The sequence below is a fragment of the Thunnus albacares genome, chromosome 3, assembly GCF_914725855.1.
Source record: "Thunnus albacares chromosome 3, fThuAlb1.1, whole genome shotgun sequence".
NCBI lineage: Eukaryota > Metazoa > Chordata > Actinopteri > Scombriformes > Scombridae > Thunnus > Thunnus albacares.
This window is the reverse complement of record NC_058108.1, coordinates 1,368,411-1,386,441: the sequence shown is the minus strand read 5'-3', so window position 1 is coordinate 1,386,441 and position 18,031 is coordinate 1,368,411. Positions and strand designations below refer to the sequence as shown.

At 39.2% G+C, this 18,031-nt stretch overlaps 2 protein-coding genes across 4 annotated transcripts; one reads left to right on the top strand and one right to left on the bottom strand.

Moving 5' to 3' along the window:
- Positions 1-5,313: 5,313 nt before the first annotated feature.
- Positions 5,314-9,962, top strand: LOC122979623 (sialidase-3-like). Of its 3 annotated transcripts, XM_044347219.1 has the most exons (5): positions 5,314-5,517; positions 5,656-5,748; positions 8,023-8,080; positions 8,172-8,357; positions 8,486-9,962. In XM_044347219.1, the coding sequence occupies exons 4-5, from the start codon at positions 8,172-8,174 to the stop codon at positions 9,392-9,394; spliced, it is 1,095 nt and encodes a 364-aa protein (XP_044203154.1). In that variant the 5' UTR covers positions 5,314-5,517; positions 5,656-5,748; positions 8,023-8,080; the 3' UTR covers positions 9,395-9,962. The 3 variants fall into 3 exon arrangements, with proteins under 3 accessions (XP_044203154.1, XP_044203153.1, XP_044203152.1); XM_044347218.1 differs by lacking the exon at positions 5,656-5,748; XM_044347217.1 differs by lacking the exons at positions 5,314-5,517; positions 5,656-5,748; positions 8,023-8,080 and having other exon boundaries at positions 8,087-8,357.
- A 5,852-nt stretch (positions 9,963-15,814) lies between these two features.
- Positions 15,815-17,414, bottom strand: LOC122978730 (forkhead box protein D1-like). The gene has a single exon (XM_044345666.1). The coding sequence runs from the start codon at positions 16,938-16,940 to the stop codon at positions 16,026-16,028; it is 915 nt and encodes a 304-aa protein (XP_044201601.1). The 5' UTR covers positions 16,941-17,414; the 3' UTR covers positions 15,815-16,025.
- Positions 17,415-18,031: the final 617 nt, after the last annotated feature.

Sequence of the window (18,031 nt, the reverse complement as noted above, 5' to 3'; positions counted from 1 at the left end):
AACGGTAACTGAGGCCTCAATGCACGTTCACCCCAGCTAAGCTTAGATGGCGTGGTGTGTTACCTGGAACTGTTAAAAGTTATTTTTGTTGATGCTCTGGTTATTGGGTGCTATTAGGTTTAATCCCACTTGGCGGAGTGATAGCTGTTGTTCTTTCAGAGCTGAGTGGTTAGACATACCTTTGCAGAGCAATAAATGGTGGAAAATAAAGTGCCTGGATTCCTTTAAAAAAAAGTGTTATCTTATGCAGGCTAATTACTGGGATTCTGAGCGTAGAGCATATTACCAATATGAGAAGTGTGTGCGTGTGTGTGTGTGGGCCTGCGTGGGTGTTTAGGTTGGTGTGTGTATATGTGTGTGGCTATACATATGTTTCATAGTGCATGGTGTGTGTTTTGCATGTATCTAGGGTGCTAATGAGTGGGAGGGCAACACTTAGAGGAGGTAGGAGCCTCAAACCTGGACAAAGGTTCCTCTTATCATATTTTAGCTCTGGGAGTGAGTGATGTTACTGATAGTGTTCTCTCTGTTCCAGCCCAGTTAAAAGAGGAGTACAGCTTTAGCAGCTATCTATATCTATCAACCTCTTTAATCCAAATAAATCAAATGTTGTGCTCATTGATGGCTGTTTGCCTGATTGACGAAACAACCAAACCAATCAAAGCAAGAAAAACTGCAGTGGAGAAATGCCCGTAATATGGTAACAAGTGTGGAGAAGATCTACACAGCTGTAAAGGTTGTTGTATAGACAACTTGCAGAAATACAAATGTTTTCAATCACTACTGCAGCTTCTGTGTTAACTGTGGGGCCGATTCATCACTGGCTATTGTTTGGTTAGAGCCAGAAAATGTTTACATGAACACATGAATAATTAAGTGAACACAACACAACAGCACTGCAGTCTGATTATCAGGCTAGAAATGTGTGGCCAGCAATCAGTTTATCTCACTAATTTTTTGCACATTTCACTAATCAAAATAAACACCAGAGGAAAGACCAATGAGCATCCAAAAGATACTTTTTTCAACAGTCATGTGAAACATGATGCCGACACCTTTTGTGATCAGCGTGTAAACAGCGCTTGCAAATCATAAAATTTTTGTGATCTGACATAACACAAGTCTGATCTTTCCACTGCTTTCCACAAAAGGAAAATATTACATACAATATGCTTTCTCCCTCTGTAAGCGCCTTCAACTTTCCCTCAAAATCTGAATGTCAGATATTTAATTTCTATGTAAATGTAATTTGTGAGCAAACTCTGTAGTTTTATCATCTGTTTGCTTTGGCAGACAAATGGACTCTAGTTCTGATGTAAGCTATGATCACTCACTAAAAGCTTCTTTCTCATCTGTCATTTTTCCTTTCATTACACCTCATGAGTCATTACCGCTGCTAGAAATAATGTAACAAATACTGAACATTTCATAGAAGCACACAGCCTGACACAAATGAGCATTGAAAGTTTAATGTATCACTCAGTGTGAATGGTGCTGTCCGTCAGCTTTCACACACACACACACACACACACACACACACACACACACACACACACACACACACACACACACACACACTAACACACTAGCTGTCTGACATGAAACAGACTCCCTCACATTGTTATCCCCCTCCCATTCATTCTTCCTCGCTCAAAAACCAGGAAAGGTTGTATTCGTATGACTGGAAATCTGCTTAAAATCTGGCAACCATATGCTGGAAACTATTCAGCTTTTATGTCTTTCAACTTGGCCATTTTTTTGGATCCATGTAAGAGTCTGCTCTTCCGCACATGTGCATCTCCCTTGTTTCGTATTCGTATTGTTTTTTGAAGTGAGTCCTAGCATTGTGTGGTCGCTGACAGTGTTCCACTTAACGAGGCCTTCTGCTGCGTGAGTTATGGATCAATGAGACTATGCTGACACTGTACAGACAACTCTGGTCCACATGTTCACTTATTTATGTTACAGGTTGTCAATAATTGGGGAATGTATTGCAGATTGGTCCAATATCTTTGTTCATTGGGTCTGACATTAATCTTGTGTTGACCTTTAGTTGGATCACCAACGACTTTGAAGAGCAGAGAAAACAGATACAGCACAGTCAGTATATGAGACGTGCACTTAAGGGGAGAGATATCAGCACAAGAGAAACAGTCAAAGATGGTGGTGGGTAGATGTGGGCAATATGACGATACTGTGGAAAAATATAACTTTGTAAACCATCTGACATTTTGCTGTATTCATACAACCAAGTCTGGATAATCAGTGGACAGTGGACGGCTCCAGGTTCACCATGTGGCTGTTTTGGAATTTTTTTTTTTAATTTACTCAGTTAAAACCCTTTCAAGCATAGTGGTCACTACAGTGGACGCTAATGCATCATCTCATACACTGCCATCCACTGGCTGGCCATTGTAAGCACAACACAAATTTCTCAAAACCAAGATGGCCAATGGATGGCCAGAAACGCTCAGCAGCTCAGGAATATCTGGCCAATCCTTCTATAGTAGGAGACCCTTGAAGGTAAATAAAATTTGGTAACATCGAGTAACGTCTAAGGAGTAATAATATTGTTAAAATTTCCAAGTATTGATTTTATGTTGGGAGGAAATGATGATTAATCACCTGTCTACTAAGTTGAACATCATGCATCGCTGGCTACATTTAAACTAATTACTGTTACTGTGACTTTGTTGTTCATGAAAATACTTCATCTGCAGTAACTGTTTTGGCTGTAAATCAATTGATTTATGTTATTAGAGTGTAACTTGCAGTTTTTGTAACAAAAACAATGTTTTGTGCAGATTAGTTCCATTATGTGAGTAACATTGTCTTTATATTTTGTAGAGCTCCAGTGCAGCGTGTGATATAGATAGGCCTACAGGATAGTGGAGCAAATACCATCTGAGTCAAGTGAGGATGATGCTCGTGGCAGTGATGATGAGGGGGCTGAGGATGATGAAGGGACTGAGGATGCTGAGGGGGCTGAGGATGCAGAAGATGCTGAGGATGCTGAGGAAATGTCTTGCACCTCTACAGAATGTCTGGATTAGAAAATCAAGGATTTTCTGCATTTCAAGTCATCTGTAGCTCATGTGCTAATAAATGCAGTGAGAGAGAGGGGAGAGGCTGAGGAGTCAGGAGTGAGGTTCAGCGTTTTTACATGTCAAAATATGTGAAAACACAAGTTTAACAGCATTAAAACATATATATTATTGTTTAGTTTTCATATATCATTTTATTCATTGGTTTGTTAAATACATATTTCTACAATTGAAAACTCAAACATATGATGTCCACCTGAGCTGACATGTGAAAAACTCCTTGAAAAATGCATGTTTTTACATACAGGGGAATAAAAACACTTGTCTGAGGTTGAATCATAATTCATGCATGAAAGGGGTGTTTGTTAATACTGTATTCCCCTTTGCAGCCTTAAAGGAGACATATCATACATTTCCAGGTCTATATTTTTATTCTCTACTGAAATATCTTTGCATGATTTACAGTTCAAAAACTCAGGTTTTTCATTTTATACTGGTTCTTTATGCAGCTCATTTCTCTTACAGGAACCATTTTTACATATGTTCACCTCAAGATTTGGAAATTTGACCATGTTTAACATGGACATCCAACATTATAACAGTAATATAAAGAGTATATATGTAAATGACAGTAAAATAACAAAGAGCACGATAAGTATGTCCCATTTAAAGACAACACCTACATCTTGTTTTAAGGTCTTAATTATTTAAATTTATATTCTGCTTACATGGTTTTCTCTCTCATTCCCCTTGTAAATACATTTGTGCTGAATCAGCAAACCACCTACTAACTAATACATACACAATGCACAGAAAGTGGAAGAAATGGGGGGTATATAACTCATTTTTTCCTTGGGGCCCATACAGTAGTTCGCTGAACGTGGTCAGTTGGTTGCAATCTGCAACGTCACCGCTAGATGTCACTAAATCCTACACACTGGTCCTTTAATTTGGCCCTAGCTACAGCTATCCTTTATTGCAAATCAATATTCAGAAGTGTTTTATTGGATATATATTTATATCGTTTTGCATGAATGATTTGTAAGGTATTTAATTAGCACTATACTTGTAATGATGAGGGTTGATGTTGAGGAAGGAATCGATGTATACTGGGTTAAATGAAATGAGATGAGACTTAATATGATGTGACAGAAAATAATAAACTGACATGATGTGATATGACAACATATCCGATGAACACTTTGTGATTGTGGTCGTGTATGTAAGCTGTCAGTGCTCCGCTCACTCTTTTGCTGCCACGCTGTTCACCTGAGAGCTATGCAGGCACTTCATAAACGCCACTTCCTCCCCAGCATCCACCTGTATGCTCTCAGTCCATCTTCACCGCCCACTCCCTGCTTCTGTTCTGTGCTTCCTTCCCTAGATGCCGAATGCTGTACATAGTCTACATTCACAAAATAATCCATTCCACGTCAGACTGAGTGAACAATGGTGAACAACCTGCAACAGCAGCATGATGCACAAAGACAAAATGAACAAACAGAACAAGGCAGCCAACTATGAAAACCGTAGTTCACATACGAGCAGAGGAAAGAGCGAGCAAGGATGAAGGAGAGCCTGCTTTTATGAGAGCTGAGAGTCAACCGGGGTGGTCTTTCGCTGCTTGCATTCATTTCAGACGGGAAGCTCTGATAGGAGACTACTTAGATCTATGCAGTGTTTCACTTTATAGGATGGGAAGCTTGTCAACACAACACAACAGCATAAAACATTACAGCCATCAAACTCCTCTTTAACCTCTCCCTAACTGCTACTGACATATCCAGATCTGGTTAATCCAATGGAAGGTCAGAGGCAGGCTCTTGACAATGACCTTGTCTCCGTCTCCATCTTATTTCTACAGTGGCACAGGCAAAGCAGTGAACTGGCTCGGATCAAAATCAAAACACTTCCCAGCTGTTTGTTTTTGCTGATTCAGATCTCCCACATTGTTCTCTAAAAGCCAGCAGCTCAAACAGCTCAGTTTAGTTTAATGACAGCTGTTGATGTGTTTATATTTGAGTCTAAAGGTTGTTTAGACCCAAAATATTGAAAGAATGATCAAGCCAGAACTCATTAATGTTCCCTCTGCCCCCATTTCCCCCCTCGTAACCCTGGCTTGGGTCTCCAGCACCTGTCAGCTCCACTTTTTATGAGCACTGGAGGCAGGAATACAGAGCAGGGTAGAACGGTTTTGGAGGGAGGAGAAGCATGGAAATGGGAGGAGGAGAGGAGAGGAAAGGGGGATATTTGTGATATTTATAGGCTTCAGGGTGGCACTCAGTTCTGCTTACAGCACTGTGTTGTAGCACTCTTGAAGCATTCAGGAAACAGCTCCAGTTCGTGACTGCCACAGCTGGATTCAAGGCGGTTTTTCTCAAGTTATCATCCATCTAAGATGTATTTTATGACAATTATTATTCATTAAGACTAACTTGGACTATGACTCCACTCAACACTTTCCTCTAAATAGGTATGTAATAAATAAACACCGTGTGACGCAGCAAACAATTCAGAGCTAAAAACTTCTGCACACACGGCAGAACTGTGGGTGTATTTCTGACATTTTCTGTACAGAGATTTAATTTTTACCGTTCTCTAATCTTTACAGATTTACAACATTCACATGTATGTAGAAAAGGGAAAATTCAGGTCACCAGGATGTCGAAACAGGAACCACATTTCATCCATTCTGCTTTCTCCGGTTAGTCTGTGGTCACTTGTTTAACACTGTGCTCATTTAGAATTGATTTGTTGGTCAACCTTTAACTGACCCACCTCCAAACTGTGAAAATCACTTCCCTAGTATTCCCAGTGCAGTATCAGGTACTGAAACAGAGCTTGAAATGTATTATAGCTCAGTAGTGAATGTACATGGTTCCATTTGTACTATTTAACTTCATAAAAAGTTGATTTGTGAGTTGAAAACGCATCTTCTGTTCTTAAATACAAAATTGAGGCCAATCTCACAAAACAAAAACAGGCTATTGCATCACATGCAGACTGTAAACATCATAAGGTAAATCAGTTGAGCTTGTCTCTGCTTTTAAAGATCCCCTCCAGTCATATTTTAAGACATATAAAAATCCTTTGCTTGGAATAATAACTTGTGTCTGACAAGGTTTTTCCACAAAGAAGTTAAATTACTGTGTTAAAAATCTGTAAAAAATTACATCTCCTCCTTCTCCCTCTTTGAAAAATCCAGAATCAATGAATATGCAAATATTGTTAAATATTGTTGGATGCAAGATGTCTGATGGAAGATGGCTCCACACTAGTTGTGATATCACAAATAATGATCGTTGGTACACGCGATAAATTAGATTTTCAGTGAGCACAGAGAAACTTTCCACTTTCAGAGGATGAGTGTCAAGTGTCAAACTCTGCACATACATCATCCTGCAGTGAAGCTCAAACATCCAACTGATGAACAAGAAGAAAAACACATTTTTTAAGAAAAGGGATTTTGAATATTTGGACAGTAATTGATTAATGACTTTTATTCAAATGAGTACAGTAAATGAATGTCTTCAGTTATTGCTTTGTTTTTGTACAACGGCTGACACTTGACTGTGCAGAGCAGGGTTCAAATGTGTGGGAGTGAGTTTCTGTGTTAGGGAGTCGTAGGATGTAAGTGTTATGGGAAGTAGTGGACAAGTGGAAAAGAAGAACAAGCATGTCCATGAACTCTGTCTGACTTTGTTCACGTGTTCAGCATTCACTGAACAACAGTAACTGTTCAAATATCAGTGTCCAATTGGTGCAGAGAAGTAGTGAAATTCTTTTACATAAATTACAGTGTTATATGCGGTTTACAAGTGAGGTGCCACTGCAGTAATGCCAACTAGGCTACTTCTGCCTGCAACCCTGATTTGTCTATAAGAATTTGTGTATGGCACGGTAACTATCCGCCCCTGGAACACAAAGAGCAAGTTGTTCATAACATGTATGTAACTGAACTAACATAACTGAAGCAAAGTACCAAATGTTGACTTTCATTTTATGCAGATGACAGCATCATGTGTTTGTTAGTGTCTAATTAATGAGGCACATACTCAGCTGCAAGTAGCATCTGATAGAGTTCACTGTGATCAGCTGTGAGAAGTGAACTGTACTAAAAAAGGGCAATTTTTTGTAAAACAAATTCTTGCATAACAAACACATTTGATGAATCATGTTTTTCTCTGTAGCAAGAAGAAAGTTGGTTGCTGCCAAATCTTATTCCATGGTGACCTGTATATGTGTTTCAGCTGTGTGTCTGAACTCTTGCCCTATACTGTACTTGAATCGTCATTTTTCTATATGCACAGATCAAATCACTGGCTCACAGTTGTTTGCTCTGCCAGTATAGTGATTATACTAACCCACTCACCAGAGATTGTTATCAGACAATTCTAAAAAACCTCAAATTATATCCATAGTCAATACAACCTTAAATGTGAAATGGAGGAGGTTTTGCAGTACCAGTCAAAAGTTGGGACAGACTTTCCTATTCACTTAAATGAGAAAGTGTGTCCAAACGTTTGACTGGTACTGTAGATGATAAATGCCTTGGCGCCATCAACTGCAAAACCTGCAGTGAACGCTGCGGTCAGGTCAGGTCTTAGTAAGAATAGTAGAGTTTTTCACAGAGTGGCACACCTGGTCAGGTGGACTGAGGTCAAGTGAACATAGACATAAAAATCAATTTCCACAATGTAAAAAACTTTCTGTACATTTTATGTACGTTAAAGTGTATTACAGGGATGGCTACACAAGTATTAACCAAGGAAAATAAGCCAAATTCATGCTTGACAAACATGAGGTTTTTACAATCCTTATGACAATGAATTATTTTCCACCACGTAAGTAATTCAGTTCATTTTCTGTAAGCCTAACATTGATACATACTCCTCTCTGGCCGTTGGCTGACCCTTAAGGGGCCGGAAAAACCTTTTAGTTTCAGATTATGCAATAATGACTCCTTCCTCATTTACAGGCTGCACCACCCAGACTTATAAAACCCTCAGCAGACAAACTATGATGACCCTGGAGGAGTAAGCACATCTTTCTTTCTTAACCTTTGTATCATCATTTTATACACAAACACCAACAATGGCCAACAATCGCTGTCAATTTGAACCAAAGATGCCCAAGAAAACTCTCTGTCGGGGAGTGGTGTACAGGATTCCTGCTCTTATCTACATTGGAGAACAAAAAATCCTGGCCTTTGCAGAGAAACGGACAACTTCAGATGATACCAGCACAGTGGCGCTGGAAATGAAAACAGGAGAGGTGAACAAGAATGAATCCACTCATGAGGTGACGATTGAGGTGATTATCTGAATCAGGTGGTTTATTGGTATATCACCTCTCCTGACTTACTTGTGTAGATACTGTTTGTAAGTGCATCCATACTAAGTTAATTCTTGTATTTACTCACCTCTCTTTTTTTTTCTTAGTGGTCAGATCTAAAACCAGTGAAGGAGGCACATCTTGATGGATACCGTCCTATGAACCCCTGCCCGGTGTATGAGAAGACCAGCAAAACACTTTTCCTGTTTTTCATCTGTGTTGAAGGCAAGGTCCAAGAGTACTGGCAGATAAGTAATGGCCACAACAAGGCCCGTCTCTGCTACATCAAGAGTAACGATGTTGGCCAAAACTGGAGCGAGGTGACTGATTTGACTGACAAACTGGATGAAATCGAGCAGTGGGCCACTTTTGCTGTTGGGCCAGGACATGGTCTTCAAATACAGAGTGGTAGATTGATCGTCCCACTTTATGCTTATTATGTTTCTGACAAGTCTCCGTATGCACTCTGCCTATATAGTGATGATCAGGGTAATAGATGGACATTAGGCAATAAACTTGAAAAACAATCATGTGAATGTGAAATGGCAGAGGTTTTTGATGATACAGGCAACAGCGTCATCTACTGCAATGCCCGTAGTCCAGAAGGTCAAAGAGTAGAAGCTGTCAGTGAAAATGAGGGAGATGGTTTTATGACCCTTCGTTCTACTAAAAAACTTGTGGAAACAGGTGGAGGCTGTCACGGAAGTGTGGTCTCCTTTCCAGCTCAAAGTGAAGGTGCTCATGCAGTTCATAACAAGTGGCTGCTCTTCATCCACCCAACCAATAGGCACAAGAGGGTTAATTTAGGAGTGTATCTGAACAAATCCCCAAAGAATCCTAAAGCATGGAGCAAACCCTGGATCATCAATCGCGGACCCAGTGGTTATTCAGACCTGGCTTACATTGATGACGGTTGGTTTGTATGTTTGATGGAATGCGGGGAGAAGAGCGAAATTGAGCAGATAGCCTTTGAGGTGTTTAGCTACAGTGATCTAAAGCATTGCACTGACGCGTAGTCTGATGTGAAGCCTTCTCTCTTTGGGTATTTTGTATGGAACAGTTCACTTAAAATGATTTAAGGTTCCACAAATACACCAGACATTAAGATGCTTACTTTGTTTTTTTTTTCATGAAAATGATGTATTACAATATGCTGGATTTTATCCAATAGACACAATATTGAGAGGGATCTTAATATTGCTTAGTCTGTAAAAAATAGAAATGAAGTGTTTGATTTCCTCTTTTTACACAAAGGAAACTGTGATTTTGCTGAGAAACAAAAGCAGCAGGAAACTTTTTCCTTCTGTTTTCAGTGCAAATACAGTAACAGTGACTCATTAACATCACATCACTAATTTGTTTAACATAAACTAGTCTGGTTTTCTGTAAGTCTATAAAAACGATGGTAGAAGATGACTGTTATGTTAGAGATCAAGAGATTTGAAATCAATAAAAATGTTGTGTTGTTGAAGTTGAAACAGTTGAAAAATAAGTCACGGCTCTGTTTGGTTGTAATGTCATATTTACTGATGAATATAACAGAACTTGTTCTTCAAATAATAAAATACACTCATATCATAGAAAGTATGTTTTTTGCATCTTTATTCCAGAAAATGATTCAATATAGCTTTGAGAAAAACACCACATCAAACTTTTGTTAAACTACTGTGATTAGCTGCAGACCTGGTTTGACCTGACTGAACAAAACACTTTGGAAACTATTTTCCGTGACATTCATCCCCGTAAATTAATGGTTCATCTTGTGTGGCTTTCTGCTCCAGCCATGACGTAGGTATTCATCTTATCTTTTGTTTTTCTCTTCTTGTTTTCTCACTAACTGGAGACAAGAAGTTTAACCACCAGAGTATTATATTTCATATACATGTGTTTATCTCCATCAGTCACAGTCACTTTCTTATGAGCCATCATGCCTGAACTTATTAAATAATTATTAAATCATTAATAAGGGGTCATAAGTTTCTCATTTTCTAATAAGATATCAAGTCTTCTGTTATGAACATTGGTAATCTATTATCAAATACATTAATAATAATCAACTTTCTAACTCTAACCCCCAATTCTGCAGCTACAAATGTTATTAAAGTCATTTATAAAGGGTCACAGGTGTCTCATTTGTAATGAGCCAACAATTAGTTAGCTAAGTCATTACTTAATGTTTTTATAAGTCTGCATGTTGCCTCCAGGAAGACAACAGGAAGTTATTGTGCCTCACTGGTTTGCCAAGAAATAGTTACAGTACGTAACTTTCTGTAAGTTGACAACTTTTGGTTTTTACATTTTTGTTTGTGTGTGGATTAAATGACCCAGATACAACATGTTATTAGTGAGCTTTAGCTGTGTTGGTAGGCAGATTATTTAATGTCAGATATAGCCAGGACAAGATTAGCTGTTTCCCCCTCTCTTCAGTCTTTATGCTAAGCTAAGCTAATCGTCTCCTGGCTCTAGCTCCATACTCCATACTTTCTCATCTTTGCAAAAAAGTGAACAAGCATACATCCTTGTATTTCTTCCTATTCCTTTAATAACAAATGAAGTTGGTTTACTAATCAGTCAAGGGAAACTGCAGTTTACTAAAAAAGCAGCTCCTGTGTCTTGTTTTCAATGGAAAAACAACTACGACTCTTTTCAAATCGGCCTTTGCCAACAAGCAAGCTGTCGTTCCTGAACACAACATCTCAAAATATTCACTATGTGGCAGTTGGTTTGTGGTCATTTGAATAGTTGTAACTCTGTTTGGGAATATAGGATTATGCACAAAAGCACATTATCAGCTGACAAGGTTTTTCCTGCTCTGTTACCAGAACTTGAGGCTCTGTCATGAAAAACAATCTAGCAAAATCTAGTTTGACCTTATCTATTGTGCTTACATGGTGCACATTCCTATAACTTTGTGTTACCACAAAGCAAACCTGGGTGTAATATTTCAGTGAGAGGAACAGGGAGTTAATAGGAGCCTGGAAGCTCATTCGTGCCTCACAGCAGCACCTAACAACAGAACTAATCAACCAAACAAATATATAGCACATAAGGAAGATGCTTGGGTGGTGGAGGAAGCTGGTGCATAATGTTATCAGCAGCGTAGCGCTTGCACAGGCTAAAACCAAGTGCGGAGTTAGGTCTGACTATACGAGACTATCAGCAGAGTAGTGAGAAGTGAATGAATATGATTGGATGTTTCTGCACTACACTGTAACACAAGAGGGCACCAGATTCAACAACTGACCAACAGAGCTGCACATCTCATGACAGGTCAGACTATAAAAGACCACATTAAGATGGACAACTTAGTTCAAATGGCTGGTATTGACAGCATAGTGGACAGAAGGTCAGCAGCAAAGGCTTCTGTCCTCTCCTCTGCTCTCTGTGCTCTCTCACACACACATACACAAGAAAAAAAACAGACCAATAGGAATATTGATAAGATAAATATAAAATTATGACCATACCCATCCCTACAGCTGGTTGGTGGCTTCACCTTAACTACAGGTGTCAGGCACACAGCACCTCATACTTCTGCAAACCACGGATACGTTGAATCTGCATGTTTGAATACATTTAATATGTAGCATATCAACATTTATACAATACGTATCATATAAACATTTCTAAAGTGACATAGTTCAGATGACATCTATATGAGCTGACTTTCTTATTAGGAGGGGGAGGGGTCTGGTGGTTGGCTAGAAACTTGGTCAACATGGCACATGATGGCCAAACGACATATTTGGTTGTTTAATTTGGAGGATTTGTTTTTGTTCTTTTCAGTGAAATGCCTTGACAACTGTTTGATGGATTGCCATAAAATTTGGTGAAGATACTCATGTTCCTGTCAGGATGAATGAAATTGAAACTTAAGTGATCCCATAATTTTTCATCTAGCACCGTCATCAGTTTAAACTTTCAATTTGTTCAGTACTTTGGTTTATGACTAAATACTTGCAGAACTATTAACAGTCCCATCAGCCACATCTGTTCTTTGTAGCTAGCACAAATTAGCAAAGGCTAGCATGCTAACATGCTAATCTAAGCTTGTTAAACGTGGTAGACATCTCAGCATTGCCGAACATGTTAGCATGCTAATTTTAGTGTTCAGTTGAAAACACTGCTGTGCCTATAGACTCACAGAGCTGCTAGTATGGCTGAAACTATCTGTATGATAACATAAGGTTGAGTGATAAATTATATATTGTGCAATTTAGGTGAATTGACCCTTTCAGTTTTGTTAAGATTTCATGTGGTGGGGTGGGAAAGATGCCAAAGAAGAAAAACTGCACCAATGACAGGAGCAAGTTGCATGAAAATAAAAAAAAAGATGAACTGAAACCAAAAGCCTCTTTATCAATGAATGTCACAAAGCTTGTGCAATAATATATTTCTGGACTTGTTTCACTTTCTTCAGAAGGTCCAACTCTTTCCTCCGTGTGTTGTTTGTTGACCAAGAAACTACAGTTTCTGTGGTTACAACGGGCATACACATGCATACACCTTCACTGCACAAAACACAGTTACATGCACAAAGAGACAAATTCTCAAATGTGTTAGATCAGTTATGGGGTGACTGAGGGTGAGCTGATTACATCACATCTCTGGTTTTCTGCTTTGGCCGCTGTCAGCGTCTGCTTGTTTGGAGGGTAAACACAGCTGGGGAAAATAGACTATTTCTGCAATCTTCCAATTTTCTGCTTTTGTTGTGGTCATAAAAATCAGACACACTTGTTTTTCACACCTCTGATTTAGAGCCAAGAATCTTTCAAGCATCGCTGATCGTGACTGCTGGGATGAAAAGTTGTCTGGAAATAAACTGGATTGTGACCTTGACCTTGTGTTCATCTGCTAAACTTTCTTTCTTTGTCTTTTGTATGAAAGCCCATTTCCACCAGTAAAGGAAAAAGAAGTAGATAAGAAGTCAGTCATAACAAAAACGATCACGGTAAATTAAAATTAGGGGATACAAAGTTTAACTTAGGCCACCCTTCCAAATCTGAACCCCCACTATGAGGCAAGAAGAAATCTGGGCTCTAAGTATGTTTTGACCTCCCATGAGCATTTTTTAATCATGACTAACATTTTCTGTTTCCATACTTTCTCTATGCCATTCCTCTCTGTTAATAAAGTCTTTCCCTTTTTGTGCGGACATGTATAATAAATACATAAATACTGATAAATTACTGTATGAGCTCATGGGTGTCTCTGCTGTTATATGTCTCTGACATCTGTTGATTCCAGGTTTTAGGGATTTGAGAGGGGTCCCCCTTCCTTCAAACACACACACACACACACACACACATCATATTTCCTGTCACAAGGCTCATGTTACAGTACTTCTAAACGATCATACTCAGGGGTTTTAGCTCACACTCACACTGACAGACTTTAATGGGACACACTCCACAGAGATACATGTATATGGAGGACTGTGAGTGTGTATGTGTGCTATAATTGAATAAAACTTGAATGTGACTGAGCGTGCCAGGAAAGCAAACTGCTCCCTGAGGGGTTATTTAGGTGGAAGGCGGCCGTTCACAGATGGCAGAAGGCCTGCTTTGGGCCACATCACACTTACACCAGCAGCTGAGTCCTGGGGGAGATTTCCTGCATGCATTTACCCAGTGTTCCTCTGGAGTGGATCAAAGTATTTTTCAAACTACAGTGCGAAACCTTAACAAGCCACCAAGTCCAACATTTAGTCTTAAAATTAACTGTACTTTGTAAAAACTGTAAAAAAGAAAAAAACATGTAACACTTTGTACATAACAGTAAAAAGATAGACTGAAAAAAAAGCCCATCTAGATGTTTTAAATAAAAGGTCATCTTTGTAAGACTGAAAAATAGAAAAAATTGCTTGGTTATTATAGATATAGCATGTAAAGTTTAGGTTTCTATTTATGAGGAATGTTATTATGCATAATAAGAAAGCAGATTAACAATAATTACAGCAGATTTGTTTGTCTCATTTACCCATGATACTGCTTCTTTCTTTTAATGTCAATAATATTACCACAGTTTGAGTTTTGTAGCCGCTTCTTTTCACACTCTCTTATAATCTCTTACACACACACACACACACACACACACACACACACACACACACACACACACACACACAAATACACATTTTTCTATAAATAAATTACAAACATTGACCTTTTAACTCAATTTCATTCATCCAAAGGCCGTAGTTACGTCATAAATAGCACTAACAGTTTGCATTAATAACAAATATGATGAGTTTATGAAGCGTTTGTGAACTAACACTAACATTAACTCTACTTGAAGCTACAACATTAAATGGCGATAATAAACATTAATGCATCACACTGAAAGATGCCATTCTGTATAATGACTACTTTACCTTTAATGCATTTTATATTTACCTTCACAATACTTCAGTTTATTATCATCATGTGTATTTTTCAGCTATGGTATTGCTACTTTTAGAAAAGTATTTGAATCCACCACTCCCCAGATGCAGGCGCACTGCTTCGCTCATGTTTCCACAAAACAAAACAAACAGCACCGAGTACATCCGATTAAAGACAGCAGTAAAGTTTTAACTTGTAATAATGCCTGACAGCCAGATGGCCAGATGTATGTGATATCCATGCTGACAGTGTACAGAGCAAACATTGCTACAGTCATGTGCTACTTATTTAGACTGCAGAGGCTTATGAGGCCAGCTTGTGCTGTAATATGAAGGCCAGTTTTGACTGAAGCAGGCCCTGTTTTAAACATGATGTGGAAGAAATCACACACACAAACACATGGACACACACACATGGACACACACACACACACACACTCTATAAACCAGGGAGGGAAGAGAGAAAATATGGACATGTTCAGATCTTTTGTGATCTTTTGTGTTTACATCCACTGTAAACTTACAACAAAGCGGAGCTAAAGAAAAGATGTCGTCACATTTGAACAATTTCCTTTTTTCTTTTTCAAACCAGTCAGTGCAGGCTCGTGCAAATCAGCAGGCCTGTCAGATAACTTTAATATTTATCTATCAGCTGTATATTTACACTGTTGTTGTTTGGTGATTCCACTATCAGCATGCTGCTTTTTATTTATTATACTGTAATAATATTCATTTTGTTCATTCTCATCTTCTAAAATGCTATGCCCCCTTTTGCCTCCGAATGCTCTATTATTAATATTATGGTTATTAGTAGTTTAAAATTAGATATGTGAAATTGAAATTGTGACTTTTATTATGGTTGCTGAATTCGCACAAATCTTTCAGTTAAATCTTCAATTCCGTTTAAAAAACGAAAGAAAATACAGATATAAAGCAAAACAATCAATCAAATCGTCAAAAATCGCACCTGCGCATAAAGACGGACATTATTTTATAGAGTCTAAATTAAAATGATAAATCCCGAGACTTGATTTAAAATTGCACAGACGCTGTGTAAAGTCAAACACATTTTATTCCAAACATTTTAAGAACTGTAAAACATGTTTTTCAAAAACATTTGCTTCAAGCAACCACACTGCTACACATGGTGGCCTGACTGCAAGCTTAGGCCATCATTAAAAATGCGTATTTACAAAATGTACCGTGGGTTTATTATTCTGAGGTTGAGCTGAAGATTCAGTTCAGCTCCTCGTGAGTTCGTTAGATTAAATTAAATTAGACGAAACTTTAATAGTCCCAGTGGGAAAATTGGGAAACTGAGAAACCGGGTAGCTGGGTATCATTCCGTGAAGCGAGACCGGAGAGATGAACGGAGAGTTTGGAGCCAAAGATGGGACCGCGGCGCAGCGCCTCGGGTCGAAGTGTTCAAAACATGAGGGGAAATTCTTGGAGAGGAGCGAGGAGAGCGCTGGTATAATGCTGCTTACATGTGGGATGCTGGGACAAGTGTGGGAGCTTAAACGACTTCCTAAGCCCATATCTCGGTACAAATCAGGACCCTGAAGACAAGACCCCATCCCGGTGTGCGCTCCGGGCAGAGGGAAAACAGGCATCAGGCTGCGCTCCTGCGCCCTGGAGTCTTTCAACTCTCCCAAAAAGAAATGTTGCCTCTTGAAGCGTTTTCTCCGCCGCAGAAAGCTCCCGTTTTCAAACATATCGGCCGACATGGGATCCAGGGTCCAATAATTTCCCTTTCCGGGATTCCCGGGCTCCCGGGGCATTTTGACAAAGCAGTCGTTAAGAGACAAGTTGTGACGGATTGAGTTTTGCCACGCAGGAAACTTCTCCCGATAATACGCAAAGCGCTGGCTGATAAAATCACATATCTCACTGAGGGTGAGTCTCTTTTTCGGGCTCTGGAGGATGGCCATGGTGATGAGAGCGATGTAAGAGTAAGGGGGCTTCACCGAGGCGGTTCTCTTGCCTGGACCATCTTGGAGCCGAAGTGCAAAGTCTCCCTCTTCCCGCACTTCAGCGGTGAAGGATGAAGCGCTTTGCTCCAAGTCCGCATATCCCTGATGAAAGACTGAAAAATCTGTGTTCTTCACATCTTCACCGCCGTCTGTCTGTCCCTCCACGTCAATGTCCGTCTCCTCCATGAGTTTGCTGTCCAAGGTCATGGTCCTCACAGTGTCTGGTGGCACGGCGGCCCCAGCAGGCTACATTAGCGCCTGTCTGACAAAACAGGCGCAGACCCTTTTCATTCACAAAAAAGTTGCGCATCTGACTGCATCTTTGACTTTTTAGCTTCCCTGTCTATACAGCCTCCTCCTCCTCGTCCTCCTCCTCCTCCTGCTGCAGTCTGTCTTCATCAAAACAACAGCAGATAGAGAACTGAAACATTAAACCTAAAGGTTCACATTACAAATAATACTGTATGATATATGATGAATATTAATTGATGATACTGAGAACATGCAAAGACAACATACAGCTGCATAAATGCCACCCGTTGCCACTTAGCAGACCCAGGTGTTTTTTTTTCTATTTTATTCATATATTTATTGCAGGCCTATTGTAGTACTGGGTGAAAAATGACTCCCAGTGCGTACTGATTAGTAAAAGTATTGAGACCCTTTACTTAGGCTAAGTATTAGTAGTAATAACACACTTAAAAAATACTCCATTACAAAAAACTACAGAGGCACAAAATGCAGAGTGGCCCCTCAAAAAGAGTCTGTTTCCAATAATATTTATTAATTTAATTTATTAATAGATTATTACACATAAACTTGTGAGCAGCTTTTTAAGTGTATTTTTAGTGCAAAATATGTTTTGTATGAAAGAAACTTAATCTGCAAAGTACAGTAACAAACTATAGAGGAATAAAAAGTATTATATTTGTCTCTGAAATACAGTTGATGTTGAAATGACCGCAGCAGAAGAGACTGTTTTGCATAATAATATAATAATAACAATAATATGCCTAAACTGAAAAATGAAACAAGCACATTATTTGCAGTGAGCTTGATTCTATCTTTTATGTTCTTGGCTTACAAGGCGCTCATTTCCTTTGGTGTTCCTTATGCCGGATGGTTTGGCACTTTCTCTCTCTCTCTCTCTGGCTGTTTCAAATAAGAGGAAGACGTAATCCTTTTTGAAATAATAGCTGCACTGTATCAGTCCATGTGAGGCCACCCACTTGGGAAACAGGCCTGAACTGCATGGTGGGCTGAGGGAACTGTGGGAAGTCTCATTAATGAACAATTCT

Excerpts from the sequence above, each read along its gene's own strand:
- LOC122979623 (XM_044347217.1), top strand. The coding sequence starts at position 8,139 with ATGGCCAACAATCGCTGTCAATTTGAACCAAAGATGCCCAAGAAAACT. Across the intron at positions 8,358-8,485 it reads CTCATGAGGTGACGATTGAG|TGGTCAGATCTAAAACCAGT; the intron begins GTGATTATCTGA and ends TTTTTTTCTTAG.
- LOC122978730 (XM_044345666.1), bottom strand. The coding sequence starts at position 16,940 with ATGACCTTGGACAGCAAACTCATGGAGGAGACGGACATTGACGTGGAG.